Here is a 20,308-nt window from a genome sequence, read left to right on the forward strand (position 1 = left end):
TACTATCTATTACTTTAGATAACTAAATAGAGTCTTAGATCTAGAGGAAATTAATACTGATCATTTATATTCATTTATCGTACAAGTCGTAGATTGGTCTTCATAATAATGAGCTAGAAAAATAAGCTAAGGAACTGATAAGCAAAACATAAGACTACCTATGATAATACAGTTAATACAGCAAATAACTTATCCCCGCTATAATGGGTCGTTTTGGATTTAGGCTAAACGAGAGGTGATTGTGTTCACTCATCCGTGCATCCCAATTAGGACAGGGAGGTTTACCAAACCTGAGCAAACCAATTACACACCTAAACAACACTGGTGCTAAACTAAAACATAAAAAATGTAAAAACACAGTTAACAATAGGGCAATAGGGGGATAGTTAATAACAGCTGTCTGTTATTTTTTCTTTACTCCTCCCATTTCCGGTCCCACTCGGGTCAGCCACCCCTACCAATATCATCTACGCCACTACCCCCAATAATAAAAAAAATGAACAACTTTTTGCACACAAGTCACATTCCATTTTAGGCTTCAACAGTGGAATACCAGCCAACATATAGTATATGGTTACAGCTAAAGTGCTGAAGCAAGGGGGGGGGGGGTGGTGTTTGGAGCATCTTTTATTATTATCAGCCTTGAACTAAAAGAATATCGACATATAGGGCCTACACATAGACCAAACGTGAGACTATTCCAACAGAAACGGTATTGTTCTAATGCAAAAAAATGGATAATTGAATTAGTGTCATAAAGTTAATTTTCTCTCTGCAGCCTACAGACATATAGATCTACATTGTCTACAACCGACCAATGAAGAAAATCTCTAGCATATCCGGTGTGACCACCGTCAAAACCTTCCTCGCCCGTGCGTGGTATGCGCTCATGTGCTATGTGGGAGCAACTGAAGAAACTTCTAAATGGTGGAAAGCAGTCTGGGATAGAAAAATTCTTGTAAACACGAGTATTCACTTTCTATGCACACAGTAAAATATTTAAATGTCGTTTCAATTCAGTTATTGCAGTCGTCCAATGACAATTTCTCCTGAACTGACTTTAAAATACCAAACCAGTATCGCATAATAATTAACTATTTAGGGATCCATGATGATTTTGCCTTATAACGGATAGTCGAAATTTCCGGGGGTGGGGGCGGACACTGTTAAAAGTATATATTTTTATATACATGCCATTTCGTTCGGGGGGGGGTAGACTCTCTCCGCCCCCCCCCCCCCCTGAAGAGATGCCTGGAAGAAACACTGAATAGTAGATTTGGGCTTACTGTTTAGCCGCTGGGTGGATTCAGCCACACTCAAAGGGCTCAAAACGACGCCCAACTTATTACCGGAAGTAGAACTCTTGTCATTCCTTAAGCTCAAATCTCTCACGCAACTTGTGCAACTAGTCTCAATAACAGCATTATTATTTTTTAAAGAAATAAAATATTCTAATACTGGTTATTGAAAAAATATGTTTTTGCTTTACAGAAAGGCAAAGTGGGCGTACAGCTGAAATGGATTCGCAGTGCGGCTAACGACGTGCTATGGGAGCTGGAGAATTTTCTGGAAACTCTGTCCCAGGATGATCTAAGATCAACGGAAACTTTGGAACTTATAGCTAAGTCATCAAGACATTTCAGCAGCTATGTCGACAACTACGATTTGAACGATAACATGCACGATCAATCAAAACTTTCTGATCCCGAGATCGATCCAGATCTAATCAGGATTTTCTCGAAGGAAGAAGAGAGCAACACTGCCCCTGGCTGTAGCACGTCCGATGGTTTCGACATCAAAGAATTAAATCGAGAAGTTTTAAACAGCGTTTCTAGATTTCAAAATGAGGTAAAGGCGGCTTTTAAAACAAACAATGGTTCACTCGATGACTTATCTTCATTGAAAACAAACCCCGATTCATTCCACGACACAGAGCTTGTATATACGAAACCCATTAGTGGGTTCCCACAGATTGATTTGAGAAATCGTGGACATCTCAAACATAAACGAAACGCGTCTCTCGATTTTGTCGTGCCAAAGCAAACAATAAAACGATTTCAAAGTTTGCCTAGTTTAAACGATGATTACGATGAAAACATTTTTGATGACTTCCACTCCAGCAGATATGAAAAAGTTATTCGGAACTATTTAGAAAGCGATACTTGTTTTTTGAACCAGCTGCGTGAATGTTCTAACATAAATTTAAGGCCTGAGAACGCCAACAATAACGATCATCAAGAGATACCTATCCACGGAGTCAAATCCTTGCAAAACACTACCGCTTTCTGTAACGTAGAGCATGCGTCTTCTGGAGTTGATTCCATTGACAACCATGAAGATAGCACAACGTTATCTGGCACTAATATAGATTATAGACCCACCATTTCACAGCCGAGGCGTTGCCCAATAGAAAACTGTGAAATACCAGACTGTCTACTCTCCAACAGACAACCCGAATTTGTACCAGAAGTCAAATCACAGCTGAGGAAAAAGTTTTCAATTCTGGTAAAAACACTACGGGAAAAATTACGTCGAATGGTCATTATAGATGATACGCCTGTGTACACCAACAAAGAAGTTGCCCACCCTAAGTTTACGGGAACAGAAATAGCATATAAGACATATTTGGCGGGGAAGAAGAACGTTGAACGACACCAAGCTATCCAAGTCTCAGACTTTTTGGAGTTCTTCAAGTTTGATATCTCTGTGGTGCCCCAAACTGGGCCCATTAATCCGATAGAAACCATACAAAAAGGCCTGGGAATTGAGAAACTCCATCTGCCGGTGGGGCCAATTGATTTCCGACCCCAGCGTCCAGATAATGGTAATCTATTGTGTGACTTTCACTGAACCTACATATATAAAGTTCAACAAAATGACCTTAGATAAAATACAATTTAACTCGTCTTAATATTTTAATAATGGGGGCGGGCATGGAGAATTGGTAGGGGGGGGGGTCGTTAATAGATGACCCCCTTACTGATTCTTTACTCAGTTTGCTTCTTAAATAAATTATTTCAATCAAAAGTTTTAAATAGAAATTAAATATCATGATGTTCAGATATCAGACTATATAAACTTTATTTCTATAGAAAGTACGCATCATGATGTCAATATCAAACCCTATACACTTTATTTCTATTTCTATATAAATTACACATCAGAACGTTCCATCAACATAAAACAATTTAAACTTTATTTCTATAGAAGGTACACATGATATTCCAACATCGAACAGTACGAAAATGCGTAAATTTAGTTGGTTTTCACGTACACAAAAATCTGATGGTGATCTTCCACTTGAAAGAAAACCATCCTCCTTGAGAAATCCACACCATGATGACACGGCCGAGCCACAGTCGAGTGTAAGTTAAGGGCTCATTCATTTAATACGTCCATTCGGAGGGGAGGGGGGGGGGTGCGTGTGGACAGGGGAGGAGTGTGGGGGGGGGGGCTAAAAAAATTCTAGACCTCACAAATCTATTACCCCTAAGTACGTCATAATGTATCTTTAAGCAACCGTGTTATTGACCTACAAACTACATATAAGTGATTTAACATGTATGAATCCAAACACAACTTTTAGAACTAGAACGATATGTTGGAAAGGGATGAATGAGATTGCACTAGTTGATAGTAGTTGGTGACGTGTAGTCATGATAGCACTAGATGGCACGCACATTTGCAAAGAAGCAAATTAAAGAAATAATAATATACAGTGGACCAAGAAGGCGTGACCAGTGACGGGCTGATGTTATAGTTCATTAACTAATGTAAAAGTACATCAGGGAAAACATGTATTATTATAAACTTTTAGTTAGGTCACTATGTCTTGTCTGCATGCCCGTCCTCGGTCCACTCATGTAATGACTTTTCTGCAGTTTTATTATGGTATCTTTTCGGGAGGGGGTAGGGGGCACTCCTCCGACGAAATATAAAGAATTAAATAGAAAATATATACCTTTACCAGTCTCCGTCTCCCGGAAATATAAGCCCCTCATCCAAAAGAAAAATATCAGAAAGAATCTCTGTTTGCCAAAGAAGATAGTTGATTTCATGGAGGCTTATTGCGATTCATTCTTTTTTCTTGCGGCTTCAGTTTTGTTTCCTTAGCTTGTCCCATTCCCACCGCGAACAAAATAAGTTACAATTTGAAGTATTTTTAAGTAGCATTACTATGCTTTATAGTGTTGTATCACGTTTTCGTTTGGTCTATGCGAATCTCTAGTGTTGATGTTTGTATGGAAAATGTACAGAACCCGTGGTGTTCACTTATGAGCTTTCTGTTCATAGAAGCTATTGTCTAGTAAGTATTTTATATTTAAAAAACAAAACTATGTCTTATTAAAAATATGCATCCTGCTTTTTCTAAAGAGTTCCGCCAAAACAAAGATGACATATTTGACGGGGAAAGATGCTTTCAATTATTATCAACTTTTGGCCACAGTAAGTCAAACAATCAGCTTTTGGCCACAGTAAGTCAAACTATCAGCTTTTGGCCACCGTAAGTCAAACAATCAGCTTTTGGCCACAATAAGTCAAACAATCAGCTTTTGGCCACAATAAGTCAAACAATCAGCTTTTGGCCACAGTAAGTCAAACTTGCAGCTTTTGGCCACAGTTTGAGTAAGCCAATAATCAGCTTTATTTAAAAGCTGGAAATGTATTAAAAAGTCATATACAGCCCCTTTAAGCCTAAGTGGTCATCCATAAATGACGTCACGCTTTTTTGGACAATTTTTACCTTCCCCTACCCTCCGCCACACATCATCACAAAAAGCCAGACGCCCTAAAGTGACGTCACACGTCAGCCTACAACACCCCCCCTCTCAAGATTGCAATTGATTTTTCTAAAAACATCGATATTTTTCCAAAATCTTGTCTGAACTCTGTCAACATTTTAATCAATTTCTATTACAATTTATTAAAAGTTTTCTAAAACGCGAAATAACGGCTAAATACGTTTTCTAACATTGTTTTTTTTATATTGCAAGTGTGACGTGACACCATTTCTGTGATAAAATTAGTTGATAGTGCTGGTTTAATTTTCAAACTACGTAAGTTTCCATAGCTTTGATAATGCCATAAATGTCCGTAAATAACGAACAGATACATTTGTTTTGATTTAGATAGACGCCAAATGTAAGGTCAGTCAGCTGAAGGAAGAGCGAGAGCGGATGTTGAAGATATACGAGTGGAAGCAGAAGACTCTCATCGAAGTTGTCAAAATTGCTAGAGGTAGGCAAAGAGTTATGTGCCTTGAATGGAGGTGGTTTTTGTTACTTATGTGTGTGTATGTATGTAGGTGTGTGCATCACTACATGTGTGTAGGTGTGTGCATGTGTGTAGGTGTGCATATGTTCAGGTGTGCGCTGTGTGTGTGTATTAATGGTGACTCTAAATCCCCAAGCTCCACTTAGCCACGCCCATAGCTTATCTAAACAAAGGTTGCCTGCTAGGGTAGAGAGCAGTGAGTCAACGGAATAATTTGGGATAACCCGTGTCAGCACAGCTTTTAGGGAAAGCAAAGGCGGCTGGGCATGGTGTGTGTGGGGGGGGGGTGGGGGTCGTCCATAAATGACGTCACATTCGTTGGGGGGGGGGAGGGGGTCCGTAATTTTGTGACGGTGTGTGATGAGGGGGAGGGGGGGTTCAGATCGTGCGACGTCACACTTTTGCATTATAAAAAAGCAATGTTAGAAAACGAATTTTAGACGTTATTTCGCGTTTTAGAAAACTGTTTTAATAGGAATTCATTAAAATACTCTATTTTGACAGAGTTCAGACAAGATTTTGGAAAAATATTGATGTTTTAAGAAAAATTCAACTGCAAGAGTTGTAGACTGAGGTGTGACGTCATTTTAGGGGGTCTGGCTTTTTGTGATGATATGTGACGGCAGCGAGGGGTGGAGGTAAAATTCGTCAAAAAAAGCGTGACGTCATTTATGGATGACCCCATGCTGACCACACTATCCCTTCATAAGCCGAGGTCAAAACATATGAACTCTACTTCATTTGCCAAATGGATCGCTTGATCATGACTCAGTTCTTTAGCATTACACTGTGCATTTTTATTACAATGAAATCAAATAACATACTGTTGCATCTTGTGTTGTTTTGGCTGCTTTGAAGCAGCATCCGAGTTTCCTCTCCGGGGCGCGTACCCAGGCGGCCAATGAAGAGATGGTAGCTTGCGCATGCGTCGTGATCTCTTTCGCGACCTGAACGTAAACAATGTTTAATTTGGTGTCAAACAACCCATGTGATTAACCTTTCAGTACCAGCACACTTTTTCCGTTAAATACACAGCCCACTTCGTGTATAACTTTAAAAAAAGGTACTATTGCTACATCCAACCAGATTACTACAGCGATCCGAGGGAAATCAAGCTAGAGAGATGGAAGACGCTAAAGCAGGACCTAGCGAAGGAGCACCAGAGCGACACGGACGTCAGGGTGCGTGTCTCCACAGTCCCAGACCACTGGCCCTTCTTCAGCGTTTTCATGATCATGGTAGGTTCCGTTCCTTTATCCTTTTTCTATGATCCTGGTAAATTCGTTATTTCGCCATTTGTATGTGTGATCCTGGCAGGATTCGTTCCTTCAACCTTTTACTCAATGATTCTGTTAGGATTCGTTACTTTACCTTTTGACTTAATGATCCTGGTAGAATTCATTCTTTCACCTTTTGACTCAATGATCTTGGCAGGATTCGTTCCTTCACCCGTTGTATCTATGCCCCTATTACGTTTTATCCTACCACCCGTGTTTCCATAATTCGATTGGAATTGTTCTATCGCCGCGTTTCAATGACTGCTAATAATGAAAGCTGACAGCAATATAAATATGACTGATGTGCACATTCAGAGTTTCTTCCAGGCACCTCTTCGTGGTGGGGGGGGGGGGGGGAGGGAAATGGAATTTATATAGAAAACATACTTTTAGCAGTGTCCGCCCCCCCCCCCCGGAAAATGTTGTCCGCCACCCCGAAAATATCAAGTGCTTTCCCCCCCCAAAAAAAAGTCTGATGTCAACAAATGCAAGCTAGCCCACCCTTAAAATATATTTTTAGAATATCAACCCAGAATCAGAGAATTGATGAACTAAAATATCGAGACTAATTTCTTCAGTCCCACATCACGACTTTGGGAATTCTTCTACTCAAGTTTGGGTTTGATAAAAACGGTATGACAACACGGCAGCTGACTCAGCACGACATTCCCACCTTCCTTGGGCTGGAGACCATCACGCGACTCGAGGAACCCAATCCTTGGATGGGGCCGCCGATACACTTTTTTTTCGGTGGGTCCAGCACTATAAACACCATATCCTTGAGATAATGTTAACTATCTCTCAAACACACACACATGTACACAAACACACACCTATGTACATACATAAATATATATTCATACACATACACATGTATATATATATATATATATATATATATATATATATATATATATATATATATATATATATATATATATAATATACATTCAGACACACACACACACACACACACACATATATATATATATATATATATATATATATATATATATATATATATATATATATATATATATATATATATATATATATATATATATATATATATATATATATATATATATATATATATATATATATATATATATATATACACATGTGTATGTTTATGAATATATATTTATGTATGTACATATAAGTATATGTGTGTGTGTGATTAGGTATACGTATGCATATGTATTTATGTATATATATGTCAATATATATTTTCTGCCAGCTGCTGGTGCTGTTTTTGCGCCGTGTGTGCGGGAAGATAATCGACTGAGCGAGACAGGAACCAGAAAGGAATATAGAGCATTGAATGCAAAAAATGTAAACTATTTCGGATGCTGTGAAATGAGAAGTCACATCAATATAGCAGGAACGACAACTCTGAACGAATGTATGAAAATGTCAGAAAGTACGGTTATTTTATAAGCTTTTATTAAATTTAGTAAGCTTTTATATTTATATTTATATGAAAAGAAATCAATGATATAACGAAACAAGCTAGATTGCTATTGAAAAAAAAGATTGGTCGCTACAAAAATCTCTTACACATTTTAGCGACCATATTTTTGCTAATAACATGGGCCTACTTGTTTTTTTTTTAATTCAGTACTTTGTAAAACGTATTATTATAAAAGTTTCTTTAATATGTGTTTCATTCTTGTTTATAATTTAAAGAAAAAAATGTTAACCATCATTAGCAATGGTCATCCACGTTAAATAAATTCATCACTCGTTAGTAAGAAATATTATCCCTAACTAAATCTTTGTCCCTATTCCTAACCTTAACCCTACCCCAAACCTTTTCCCTCACTGTATCAATATCCCTAACTCAAACCATATCTCCACCCCTGACTAGATCTTTACCCCCCCCCCCTACAAACATTACCCCTGAAACTATCCATATCTATTTTGTGTTTAAATAAATGCACAACGGAAACATGCTCGACTGTAAATTTTGGTGTATATAGGGGGGGGGGGGGGAATTGATCTGGGATGTAATGACGCGGTACGACGGGGGGGGGGGGGGGGGTAAATAATGTCCTCCCATATTATTAAAGGCGTTGGACATTCTGTGATGAAAAACAATACCTAATTTCACTATAAATGCACAAGAGTTTTTATGAAAGCCTGCTGTAATGAGGTCACGCTTTTTTGACGATTTTTACATCCCCCCTCCTCTCCGTCACACATCGTCACAAAAAGCAAGACCCCCCCCCCCCAATGTGACGTCACACCTCAGCCTACAACCCCCCCCCCCCCCCTATAGATTGCAATTGATTTTTCTTAAAACATCGATTTTTCCCCCAAAAATCTTGTCTGAATTCTTCAACATAGAGTATTTTAATTAATTTCTATTACAATTTATTAAAACAGTTTTCTAAAACGCGAAATAACGGCTAAAATTCGTTTTCTAACATTGACGTCACACCATCTGACCCCCCTCCCCTCATCACACACCGTCACAAAATTACGGTGCCCCCTCCCCCTAAGAGTGTGACGTCATTTAAAGACTTTCTTCCAGACTTTTTTCTCCGGGGGGGGGGGGGGAGCGATCTTGATATTTTCGGGGGAAAGGGGGCGGAATAAATTTCCCGGAGGTGGGTGAACACTGGTAAAAGTACATATTTTCTATATATATTTCCATTTTGTTCGGAGGGGCGGTAGACTGTTTATGGACGACCCCTATACACATAGATGTATAATACATTAACACGGTATGAATCATACTATGGTTTGTTATTACTGGAGTTGTTAGTTTTATTCATCCTAGAGTATTATAGATTATTCCAGACGTCCATGTTAGTTTACGTGTTATTTTTTGCTCTGGTCTATAAATGGCGTTATACACGGGGAGGGGGGGGGGAGGTATTACTAGGTATTAAGAATGCACGAACAAACATTGATGCTATATTTTTTAAAGGGCGTAACTGATGTAAATAGACCATAATGTGTTCATAAAATTTTTGGTATTTTAGTGACTGGTGTGGACAGAGCAATAAAGGAGGGTCTGGTTTTTTTGTGTCATTTGTGTAAAATACCTCAGATAACTGATGTCGGCGTTTTTACAAGTCTTATCACTATTTCTTGTTGCGCAGACCTCGGCTACTGGACAAGAGGAGTTCTCTGTAGTGCGCGCGCACATGCAGTGAAAACATTTGCGCAGCTTATACGGCCTTGTTGTGTTGGGACATACGGCCAGTGCGAGATGGTCTCCCACGAACACTGCATCTTCTTAAAGGGTATCTTTCACCTGGAGCTGGACCACTGTGTACAGGTAAGTTACCGCTCACCATATACACAGACATGTGTGTACAGGTAAGTTACCGCTCCACATACATACAGGTAAGTTACCGCTCCCCATATACACAGACATGTGTTTACAGGTAAGTTACCGCTCCCCATATACACAGACATGTGTGTACAGGTAAGTTACCGCTCCCCATACATACAGGTAAGTTACCGCTCCCCATATACACAGACATGTGTTTACAGGTAAGTTACCGCTCCACATACATACAGGTAAGTTACCGCTCCCCATATACACAGACATGTGTGTACAGGTAAGTTACCGCTCCACATACATACAGGTAAGTTACCGCTCCCCATATACACAGACATGTGTGTACAGGTAAGTTACTGCTCCCCATATACACAGACATGTGTTTACAGGTAAGTTACCGCTCCCTATACATACAGGTAAGTTACCGCTCCCCATACACACAGACACGAGTGTACAGGTAAGTTACTGCTCCCCATATACACATACATGTGTACAGGTAAGTTACTGCTCCCCATACACACAGACATGTGTTTACATGTAAGTTACCGCTACCCATACACACAGACATGTATACAGCTAAGTTACCGCAACCCATACACACAGACATGTGTAGAGGTAAGTTACCGCTCCTTATACACACAGACATGTGTACAGCTGAGTTACCGCTACCCATACACACAGACATGTATACAGCTAAGTTACCGCTACCCATACACACAGGTAACTTACCGCTCCCCATATACACAGACATGGCGTAAGCAGTAGCCTCACCGGGTGGGGCAGGGGGTGCGGTTCACACCGGGGACATCATTGGGGGAGAGGTGGGGGGACGACACATACCAAATCAAGGAACCTTAACAATGGTTTTTCTAGCGAAAATAATACAATAGAAAATCAAACGGAAACAGCTAAATCATTGGGAAAGGGCGGGGGGGGGGGGGCAGCGTTTTTTCCGACATCTTTTCGGGGGGCTCTACCCGGAAAATTTAGTCCGCCCCCACCCCACCAAAAATATTAAGTGCCCCAACCCCCGGAGAAAAAAGTCTGAAAGAAACACTGGGGGTGGGGTGGATGACACCCTCGAAGTTACCACACCGGAAGACATCCGTCCTAGAGACGCCACTGGCTGTTAGCACTCAAGGTGCATCTGATTGTTGCACATCTAGTGGAGCCGCTACGTTTATAGCTGTGGCTAGATCAGAATTGAAATGTTCTATTAGCTTTAGAAGAGTCGTCTATTCTCATGTACTCCGCATTGTCGCTTTACACCCATACCAATCTTAGTTTTACATAACAAATAGGATTCATTTTTTTCCGATAAATTTTGAATAACACTGGCAGGAGTATTGCAAATAAAGTTATTTATAACAAATACCAGTTTAAAGCATGTGAGGACTAGAGATCGTTACATAAGGCAAGTCGCCCTTTATTAGATGACGTCAGCATAGCAATCAAGATTGCTAACCTAGAGATCTTGATTCTCAGGCAAATAAGTGGAAGGGGTGGATTTTCTATCTCTATTTGCACGCATAATTCGACTATAATTAAAATGCCTATATACTGATCATCTATTACACGTAATATTCCGTTTATTTCTCTCCAAGCGACCAACACTTTTACTAAAGAAAATTTGTTATTTTAGTGTCTTTTAAAACGTTTATTTTTGTATTATTTATACCCCCGTATTTGAATGCTTGTGTAAAAATACAAAAAGAACAACCAATTTTGCAGATCAACTGTCTGATCGATTTGTGCCGATTATCGATCCACGAGAGCAACATCGTGCCGTCTGAAGACCACCCCTGGTTACCCAGCAAAAACTCCCAGTGGCAGTGGTGGAGGTTCTTAACGTCCATGCCACTGACCTATGGGGTCATTCACTTGCTGGTCATTTTACCCGTGGAGGTGATCATGATGATACCCCTAGAGATATCGGCTGGGTGGCATCGAGTGCTCATTATTTTTACCTGCAGCTCCATTTCTGGGCAACTGGTAAGACATTTGTATTTGTACAGTAGTGGATTGCTACTTGTAAGGAATTCTATTGCATCAGATTCGGAGCAATGGAATGTACTTGCTGTTGTGAGGCGGGTATGAACTGACCCCAAAAAACGTGACATTTATAATAGGAGAACTAAACAAACAACATATTTCGTGTTTAACTGAGAGGTCCAGAGCTAGATATGCCAGACTTTTGGTGTTTAATTCAAAAGGCAACATGTTGGACGTTCAGAGCTAAAATGCCTCCTCATATACAGTTCTGACTTCACATTAACCAAATTAGACAGAACCAACTAAGGCAAATTGCCCATTTTTTAAAATCCACGCTGGTTGTTTTTCTCTTTGAGATAAAACGTGAATCCACAGTGCACATGCTGTTTGTTAATCCCCATATCACGGTGTTTCTGTTCAGCAGCAAGACACAACGTTTTGTAAACAACAAGACACAATGTTTTGCTAATCCCAAAGGCATAAGATGTTTTTTTTTTATAATCTGCTAGACACAGATAGTGAGTACCCACATGACACAAGATACTTTTTGTCTTGAAACAGATGTCAAGCATAGCAGACCCTGACTTGCCGCACGTTGGCTCCACCCCCGGGGTGGCTGGGATTCTTGGCGTGGCTGTTCTGGAACTATTTCAAGCTTGGAATTTCCTCAGACACCCAGTGTGGGAGTGCATCAAACTCGTCCTCGTCATCTTCCTTTATCTCTTCTTGGGGACATTACACTTGTTTGGGTTTTTTAGCTTTGTGACTGGGTTTTTTGTGGGAATGATGGGGTGTCTGATGGTAGTCCCATACATCACGTATGGGAGGCGACTCAGTCGTTGGAGATTTCGACTTGTGCTGATTGGTTTTTGTTTAATAACACCAACGTTACTTACAATTCATAGCACATTCCGCTTTGTTCAGAAATTTTATATGTGTATGTCTTGTCCAGCTATTGAGTGTTTGCCATACACATCAGTCATGTGTAAAACAAGCACATATTGGGATTAACAGCACTACACTGAATGAGATGTTCCTCTGGTAATGATTAACAATTGAATCAGTAACAGGAGCATGGAACTCAACCATGAACATTCAAACACTTAAATGCGCTTATTTCCCATTTAACTTGTAATAGTTTTTATTAATTATTAACATTACATTTTTTCCAGAGAAAAATATTGTAATGTTTATTTTTTTTATTAAAAAAAATTAACTGTCAAAGTAACAGTATGCTTGTTGTGGATGTGTTTTTTTGTGTTGATTTTTAGTAAAATCTTAATTTATACTTAAGAGAGTTAAATATGAGCTAAAATTGAGAAATGTGAATTTTATTTTCTTTCATTCTGCTAATATTCAAAGTTTTCTTGATTAAAGAAATGAATATTTTAATAAAAAATATTTTTTTATTAAATGTTTTTATCAATCTAAAGCAAAATGCTTTATGTTGTACGTAACATTCAAAAGAATTGAAATTTTATATTATAGGAATCTCTTTTAAAGTCCTCCACATTTTAGCTAAGTTTTACATACCAAATAGATTTCCCTGTTCCCCCCCTTATTGTATAAAATTGCACACATTTTGTAAATAAAGGTGCTAAAATCTGTTATTTCATTTGAGCAGGCTCTGTTAAAATATTAAATAGCAAACTGTTGTTTTCAATTCTGTTCTTCTTACAATAATTTAATAAGACGTATTTGAAGATTAAATTATTTAATATTTATAAAAACATGCATAGAATAACAATTAAAATTAAACCAACTTTTTTTTCTTTAGTTTTGGTTCATCTTGTGCTGAGCTATCATCATCATCATCATCATCATCCTCACTGTCTTCATCTTGACTAGAACTAGACCCAACTTGCTGCTGTTCTTTGGACTGTAATTTTAAAATCCATGCCTCTTTTGGGGTTATGGTTTTAACTGAAACCACAGATTTACAAGTTTTCCTTGTTTCTGGAATTAGAAAACAATCCTTTTTCAATACAAGCTGTTCATATTTCTGCTAATATTAGTTTTATGAAGGCTTAAGTTTATTCAATTCAGTTAATTCAATTGCCTTTTGATTTTTCATATTGAAAAAATAACAAAACAAGCAATTTCCAAAAATAGGCTGAATAAAACTATTTCATTAGTACTAAATTTTTCATAAATAATTCCAATCTTAATTGATTTTTACAATTTTTTTTATTTTGGCTAGATCATCAGCATTCTTTTAACCAATACTGTCCAAGCATTTTCTTAGTTAATCTTTTAAAATATCGAAGATTGTTTGTGGTTTCATATTTTCACAATTTTTCAAGAACAATTTTCTATTTTCCAATGATATGGTTCTAAATATAAACCTCCCTTATGCAACGAATACAGAAAATAGATTCAATGATCATTTTTCAATTAACACAGATAAGAACATACTATCAGGTCAAGATATGTAAATAATATAAACATCTTAAATTATCCACTCCAATACCTACCTGCATGCTTTAAAACAGCTCTGCAGTTGATGCTAATGGCACTTTTTGCTTGAAAGTGATTCAGACCAAATAATCTCGCTCTAAATAATGTTAAGGAAATGTTTTTATAAAACCAACATTTTAAATAACCACTGTCATTCAGGATTTATAGTCTCAATTTGACAAAAAAAAGCTAATGAAATCATTTGTGGTATAAGATCAGCACTGTTGGTGTTATTGATGTATAGTTGCAATAAATAAAAGGATACAAATTCATCACATCCATTGGACTTCGCAAGTCTATAGGCTATACACAAAAATAAAAAGAGAAATATTAACGTCATTGACCTCCATCAAAATTTGTTTTTAACACACTCTAAAAAAGTTATAACATTTAAATTTAAAGCATACCTTCTTTTCTATTTTACAGTAAATAGTTGTAAATGTACATTGAATGTACATTGAAAAAGAGTGAAAATAAATATAAAATTACCTTCTCAGCACTGCTACTTATAATTATATTCTGCAGAATAATTAAATGTATCAATCATTATGAACATTAAAGTACACTTGAGATGTTCATGCTAATTAATTTTAACAGTTTTGAGGAACCAAACAAATTATTATCTTACACTGAAAGTATGAAAAACAAGATTTTAATACAAATACTAATAACACACAAAAAATGTTTGATATTCTTTCAATTAAAATAGCATTGAATTTTTATTAACCCATGAATTGAAAAAGCTTTGAACTTGAACAACTATGACAGGGAAAAATACAGAACTTACTATAGAACTAGAAAGTATGATACTCTTATATTTCTTATTTCCATTAGTAAACAATTGCTCAAAATAACACTAAATACAGAACTTACTACAGACCTAGAAAATATGATATTCTTATATTTCTTATTTCCATTAGTAAACAATAGCTCTAAATAACTATCTGCCTGGTTTGTTTTACCTTTCCCCCAGCAGCATTGATCAACGACATGGCATTTGCTATAATGTATCTTTTAGCTTGATTATTAATAAGTGCTGGACTATAGACTATCTCAAAAAAAATTCCTCTGCTTGCTGCCTATGAAACACAAAAGTGCAGGTTTTATTATGTCGAAATATTTAATAATGTTAATATATAACAAGTAGGATTTAATGGAGCATTTAGTAAATACGTTTTAGAAAAAGTATTTAAAAAAAAAAGTCTTAATTTACAAGATGAAATAAAAATAAACACACCAAATTAATAAGTTGCCTTCTAAGTGAGAAACCAAGACTTTCTGTAAAGTTCAGGCTGATAAGGTCAATATCTAAAGTGCTGCATGCAAGCTGGAAAGTCTTTTCATTTGTTGGTTGAACTGCTATAATATCATAGGACTGAATATCTGGAGAACCCTAAAAATGCAACATAGATTTAATATTTTAACAAGGTTTGATCTTTTTTTAAAAAACAGTTTATAATGAAAATATTAATGTTAAGCATATTAAAATCTAAAACCATTACTTACCAATCTGTGGGTGTTTGAAGCATCTTTTATAACAGCAGTTATACGAGAAAGCTGTTCAAACTTTTTTCCTTTTAACTAAAACAATAAAATAGAGCTGTAAGCAACAACTAACCGAAAAAAAAACCAAATGAGTAACATTTGTGTCAAACTTTGTTTATAAGGTTAAATTTAGAGGTGAAATAATGTTAAACTTTTAATAAATGGTAAGTTTTAGACAGTAGCTAAATAAAACTATTACTAAAAAAAAACTTAAACAGCAAGGGGACTTTTCAAGATATTATACAAATGCAAGTTATCTTACCGTTAGTGATTTTAAACTTTCTTCATTCAGTAGAATATCAGATGGTTGAGAAACAGCAAACTAAAAATAATCAAAACATCACCCAATAAGTTAGAATTTTTATCAACATAAAAAACAAAACAATAATCAAAGGGTAAAAAATGCACCTTTTCGTTATGTTTTTTCCCTTTTCCGCCTTCTAAGCTAGAAATAAACTTGTTAACTGCTATTCGTTCAAATCCCACTAAAAATTTAAAAAAGAAAATTAAAAACATTTGAAAACACACAAACATATATATATATATATATATATATATATATATATATATATATATATATATATATATATATATATATATATATATATATATATATATATATATATATGAAACAAAAATAAAAAAGTTTGTTTTGAATTAAAAATAAGTGCTAAATGCAGCAGAAAATTTAACCTATAAATTTTTGTATATTTACGATTTTTAAAAATTGTGAAATTTTTAATTGATGAAGTATTGATAGTAATAAAACATCAATTTAATCATCAATTTGTTGTAATCCATCCAGTTGTTAAAAATTCACAAGAAGCCTATTGATGTGTAATTTTAAACTTGCATGTCAGAAAAATGTTTAGGATCTTGAGAGGATGAGTGGTAACTTCTTAAAATGTTCACCACCCCCTTTTTATCCACCCCTTGAGATGGTTACATAACTCGCTCTGGGAATTACTGCTTTAAGTTCAAACATTAAACAATTAAAATAAAACAATGCTAAAATACAACGTTTAAAAGAAAACTAAAGGAAGAGTGTAGTACAAGTCTACAAGTACAATAGTTGGGTACAGTACAAAGAAAACTCTAAAACGATAGATTACTAACTTCTAACACTATTATTTGGCAAAAAAATTTTTGTAAAATTAGTTAGAAATTCAAGGGAAACCACTCTAATTTACAGATGGCAGCTTTTTATACAGCAAATCTTGCTAGCATAGTTAAAGTTTAAAGTTAATTTTTGGCCTACTTGACTTTTACTTTGCAGACTTAAGTTGGGTAAAACTCCATTTTAGCATATTTTATTCTCTGGTAGTCGTTTACCTCCAGTTAAGCGTATTTTATTATAATAACCGAAACACACCAAAACATTAGGGAAACACGATTTATTTATTTGTATTGTATTTTTGTTTTCACAAATGAATAAAAAGGAATATTTAAAAAACACAACTTCTTTATTTGTATTGTATTTTTTTTAAAGGCATTTGTCTCATGGTGAAACTGATACACTGTTAATTATTCTGTATGATATTTTTACTTTCTCGTATATACGAAGTATAGAGAAAGTCTTGTAATCGTGAAAAAAAAAATCGAGATTTTTACAAATCTCGACGTTTTACACCTCACTGATACGGAAAAACATAATTTTGCAATCTTGTCCGTATGTCTGTATGTGTGTGTGTCTGTCTGTCTGTAAACACGATTACTTGAGTACCATTACAGCTAGGTTGATGAAATTTCAAATATAAGTATTTTATCAAAATCGTAGATCCGTATCAACTTTTGAGCAATTTCCGATAACCGGAAGTGGTAATTTTTCTACTTTGAATTTTTCAAAAGCCTATAACTTGAGTACTATTTCAGATAGATAAATGAAATTTCACATTTAAATAAAAGATCTAATTCTCTACCTTCTGTCAAATTTTGAGTAATTTCCATTGACCGGAAGTACTAATTTACGGTATTTCCGATTTCTCAAAAAACGCATGTAAATTTATAAAGTACTAATAATATTGCGCACTATTATGCTCATTTTTTTTTTGTGTTCGCTTGGTGCGCAATTCTTTTTTCTATGAGATTCTATTCTATTTTTAAAAGTTTAAGTGGAGATCACTCCCGTTTTATTGTATTTATGCTATAAATGTACAAACTCTGTGTTTTTTAATTTGACAGTTTTGCCAAAACTGAAAAAAATATTTTACTATAGAGTTGTATGTTATTTAAATTCATAGTAAATCTACCATCCTTCCCAATATTTTGATATAGATCTATGTATCAAGTATGATTTTTTGTATGAGTAAATTTCTGACTTTTAAAAAAAATAATGATGTGGGGTTGTCCATAAATGACGTCACACTCGTAAGGGAGAGGGGGGTCCGCAATTTTGTGACGGTAAGGGACAGAGGGGAGGGGGGAGGTAAAAATCATTTTTAAAAAGCGTGACGTTATTTATGGATGACCCCTGTAATAAATTTGTAAATTTGTATTATTTAGCTGTTCGTTTTACTATTTAAATTCATGCATCACGATTGCATTTTTTTTTACAATATTAGTTATATTAGTGTATTTCTGTACAGCCTTAAAAATGCAAAATAACGTATGAAATTTAGTGTCTAACACTATTTTTTAAAATTGCAACGTGAGTTGTCACACTTTCTCTAACACTCCAAGCCATCCCTCACTAAATTCCACCACCCCCCGCCCCACTTTCGGCAGCATTATTAGGGGTCATCCATAAATGACGTCACGCTTTTATGACGATTTTAACCTCCCCCTCCCCTCCGTCACAAAAACCCAGACCCCCCCTAAAATAACGTCACACCTCATCCTACAACACCCCTCAAAATTGCAGTTGAATTTTTTTTAAAAACATCGATGTTTCTAAAATCTTGTCTGAACTCTGTCAAAATAGAGTATTTTAATCAACTCCTATTACAATTTATTAAAACAGTTTTCTAACATTGCTTTTTTATAATGCAAAAGTGTGACGTCTCACCATCTGAACTCCCCCATCCCCCTCATCACACACCGTCACAAAATTACGGACCCCCCTCCCCCCCCCTACGAGTGTGACATAATTTATGGACAACCCCTTATGCCTTTTAGTGGCTTTTAGTTTAGGCTTTTAATACTTTTATATTTTATTCTGTTTAGTTGAAATTGGAACACTTATTTGTACAAAGTGTGCATCTCTATTTTTGTAACCAACAAACAAAGCCGCGGGCGATTTTACGTACCCAAAACGATAGATTACCAAGATTTTCAAGTTGTTGTAGAATGGATGTAGATTCTAGATCTAGATCTAGATTCTAGAATCTAGATCTACACGTAGTACTACTTTACCAAACAAGAAATAATACATTTTACACAATAAAAACAATCAGAAATAAATAAGCTGCTTCTCCTTTTACTCTATTAAATGCACACGGATACTAACACTCAATTGCAATTTCGATCATGTCAAGGAGTGTTGTACTGGAACTCCAAACAAGATTCATGTCACTAAACACGGGCGGCGCCATTTTTGTTTACAAAGATCTTGTTTATTGGCGTTTCCAAGAGTCTGCTGTTCGACGCATTTAACGCGGTCTTAGTCCACCTGCCGACTGACAGGAGACAGGGTAGATGGAAGAATAGCTATAGATCTAGGTCTATAATTTAAACGTCTCATGTTTCGACTGTGGTGTTGTATGATGAAACTAACACGAGGATAAAATAAACAAATATATTTAGAGCCCATACAAACGTATTTAGTATTTATTTAGGCTATCAAAGCTTTAAAAAAAATTAGCTTTTAAAGACATCACGCTCATTTACAATTATATATTGGCTCACTTTATTCCCCCCCCCCCTGCATTCGGCACAGTTATAATTTAAAAAAGGCACTCTCCTAGTCGCCCCCCCCCCCGACCGAAATGGAATTTATATAGAAAATATAGATAATTTTATTCCCCCTCCCCCACCCCCCAAGTGCAACCCCCCCCCCCCCGTCACTTCCCACACAAACCAATAGCAATTTTTCTTACTTTCAAACAAATAGATGTATTCTCAATCGATAGAATCGAAGATAGGCTCAACGACAGTGTCGTTGTGACAAAACGCATGGTGTGATTGACAAAGCTAAAATTAAAGGTGGTTTAAAAGTAGGCCAAATAAATATAGAACTAAATCATATATTATAACTGGATCTAGTATCTATTAAAAATTAAGTGGATTTTAAGCAGTAGGCTCTATAATGACACAATTATGGTCCTAAGTTTAGTTTGATGACATTTCCTTAAAATAACTTGTTTTATACACTATATTTTATAGTATAGTAGTAGGCCTAAGCCTATAGAGTATAAAGTCAAGATCAATTTATTTTGCAAATAATAATAAAAGCATTTTTTTTAACACTTAGGGCCTAAGAATCTAGAAATTCTAGTTGTGGTTTTATTAATTAACACAAATGTAGATTCTA

General features: G+C 36.1%; 2 protein-coding genes across 2 annotated transcripts; one reads left to right on the forward strand and one right to left on the reverse strand.

Moving 5' to 3' along the window:
* The first annotated feature begins 1,677 nt into the window (after nucleotides 1–1,677).
* LOC131953874 (uncharacterized) lies at nucleotides 1,678–13,141 on the forward strand. The gene is made up of 10 exons (XM_059317283.1): nucleotides 1,678–2,824; nucleotides 3,208–3,365; nucleotides 4,375–4,446; nucleotides 5,130–5,238; nucleotides 6,361–6,512; nucleotides 7,130–7,301; nucleotides 7,792–7,974; nucleotides 9,662–9,840; nucleotides 11,578–11,838; nucleotides 12,400–13,141. Exons 1-10 carry the CDS (start codon nucleotides 1,678–1,680, stop codon nucleotides 12,847–12,849), a joined length of 2,883 nt encoding a protein of 960 aa, XP_059173266.1. The 3' UTR covers nucleotides 12,850–13,141.
* A 344-nt stretch (nucleotides 13,142–13,485) lies between these two features.
* On the reverse strand, nucleotides 13,486–19,420 carry LOC131953876 (ribonuclease P protein subunit p30). The gene is made up of 10 exons (XM_059317286.1): nucleotides 19,286–19,420; nucleotides 16,249–16,325; nucleotides 16,103–16,162; nucleotides 15,802–15,876; nucleotides 15,533–15,688; nucleotides 15,258–15,374; nucleotides 14,785–14,814; nucleotides 14,561–14,598; nucleotides 14,313–14,392; nucleotides 13,486–13,794 (listed from the first exon to the last, which is right to left on the reverse strand). Exons 1-10 carry the CDS (start codon nucleotides 19,368–19,370, stop codon nucleotides 13,592–13,594), a joined length of 921 nt encoding a protein of 306 aa, XP_059173269.1. The 5' UTR covers nucleotides 19,371–19,420; the 3' UTR covers nucleotides 13,486–13,591.
* Between the last annotated feature and the right edge of the window lie 888 nt (nucleotides 19,421–20,308).

The sequence above is a fragment of the Physella acuta genome, unplaced genomic scaffold (assembly GCF_028476545.2).
Source record: "Physella acuta isolate Inbredline_101_S28 unplaced genomic scaffold, ASM2847654v3 ptg000961l, whole genome shotgun sequence".
Lineage (NCBI taxonomy): Eukaryota > Metazoa > Mollusca > Gastropoda > Physidae > Physella > Physella acuta.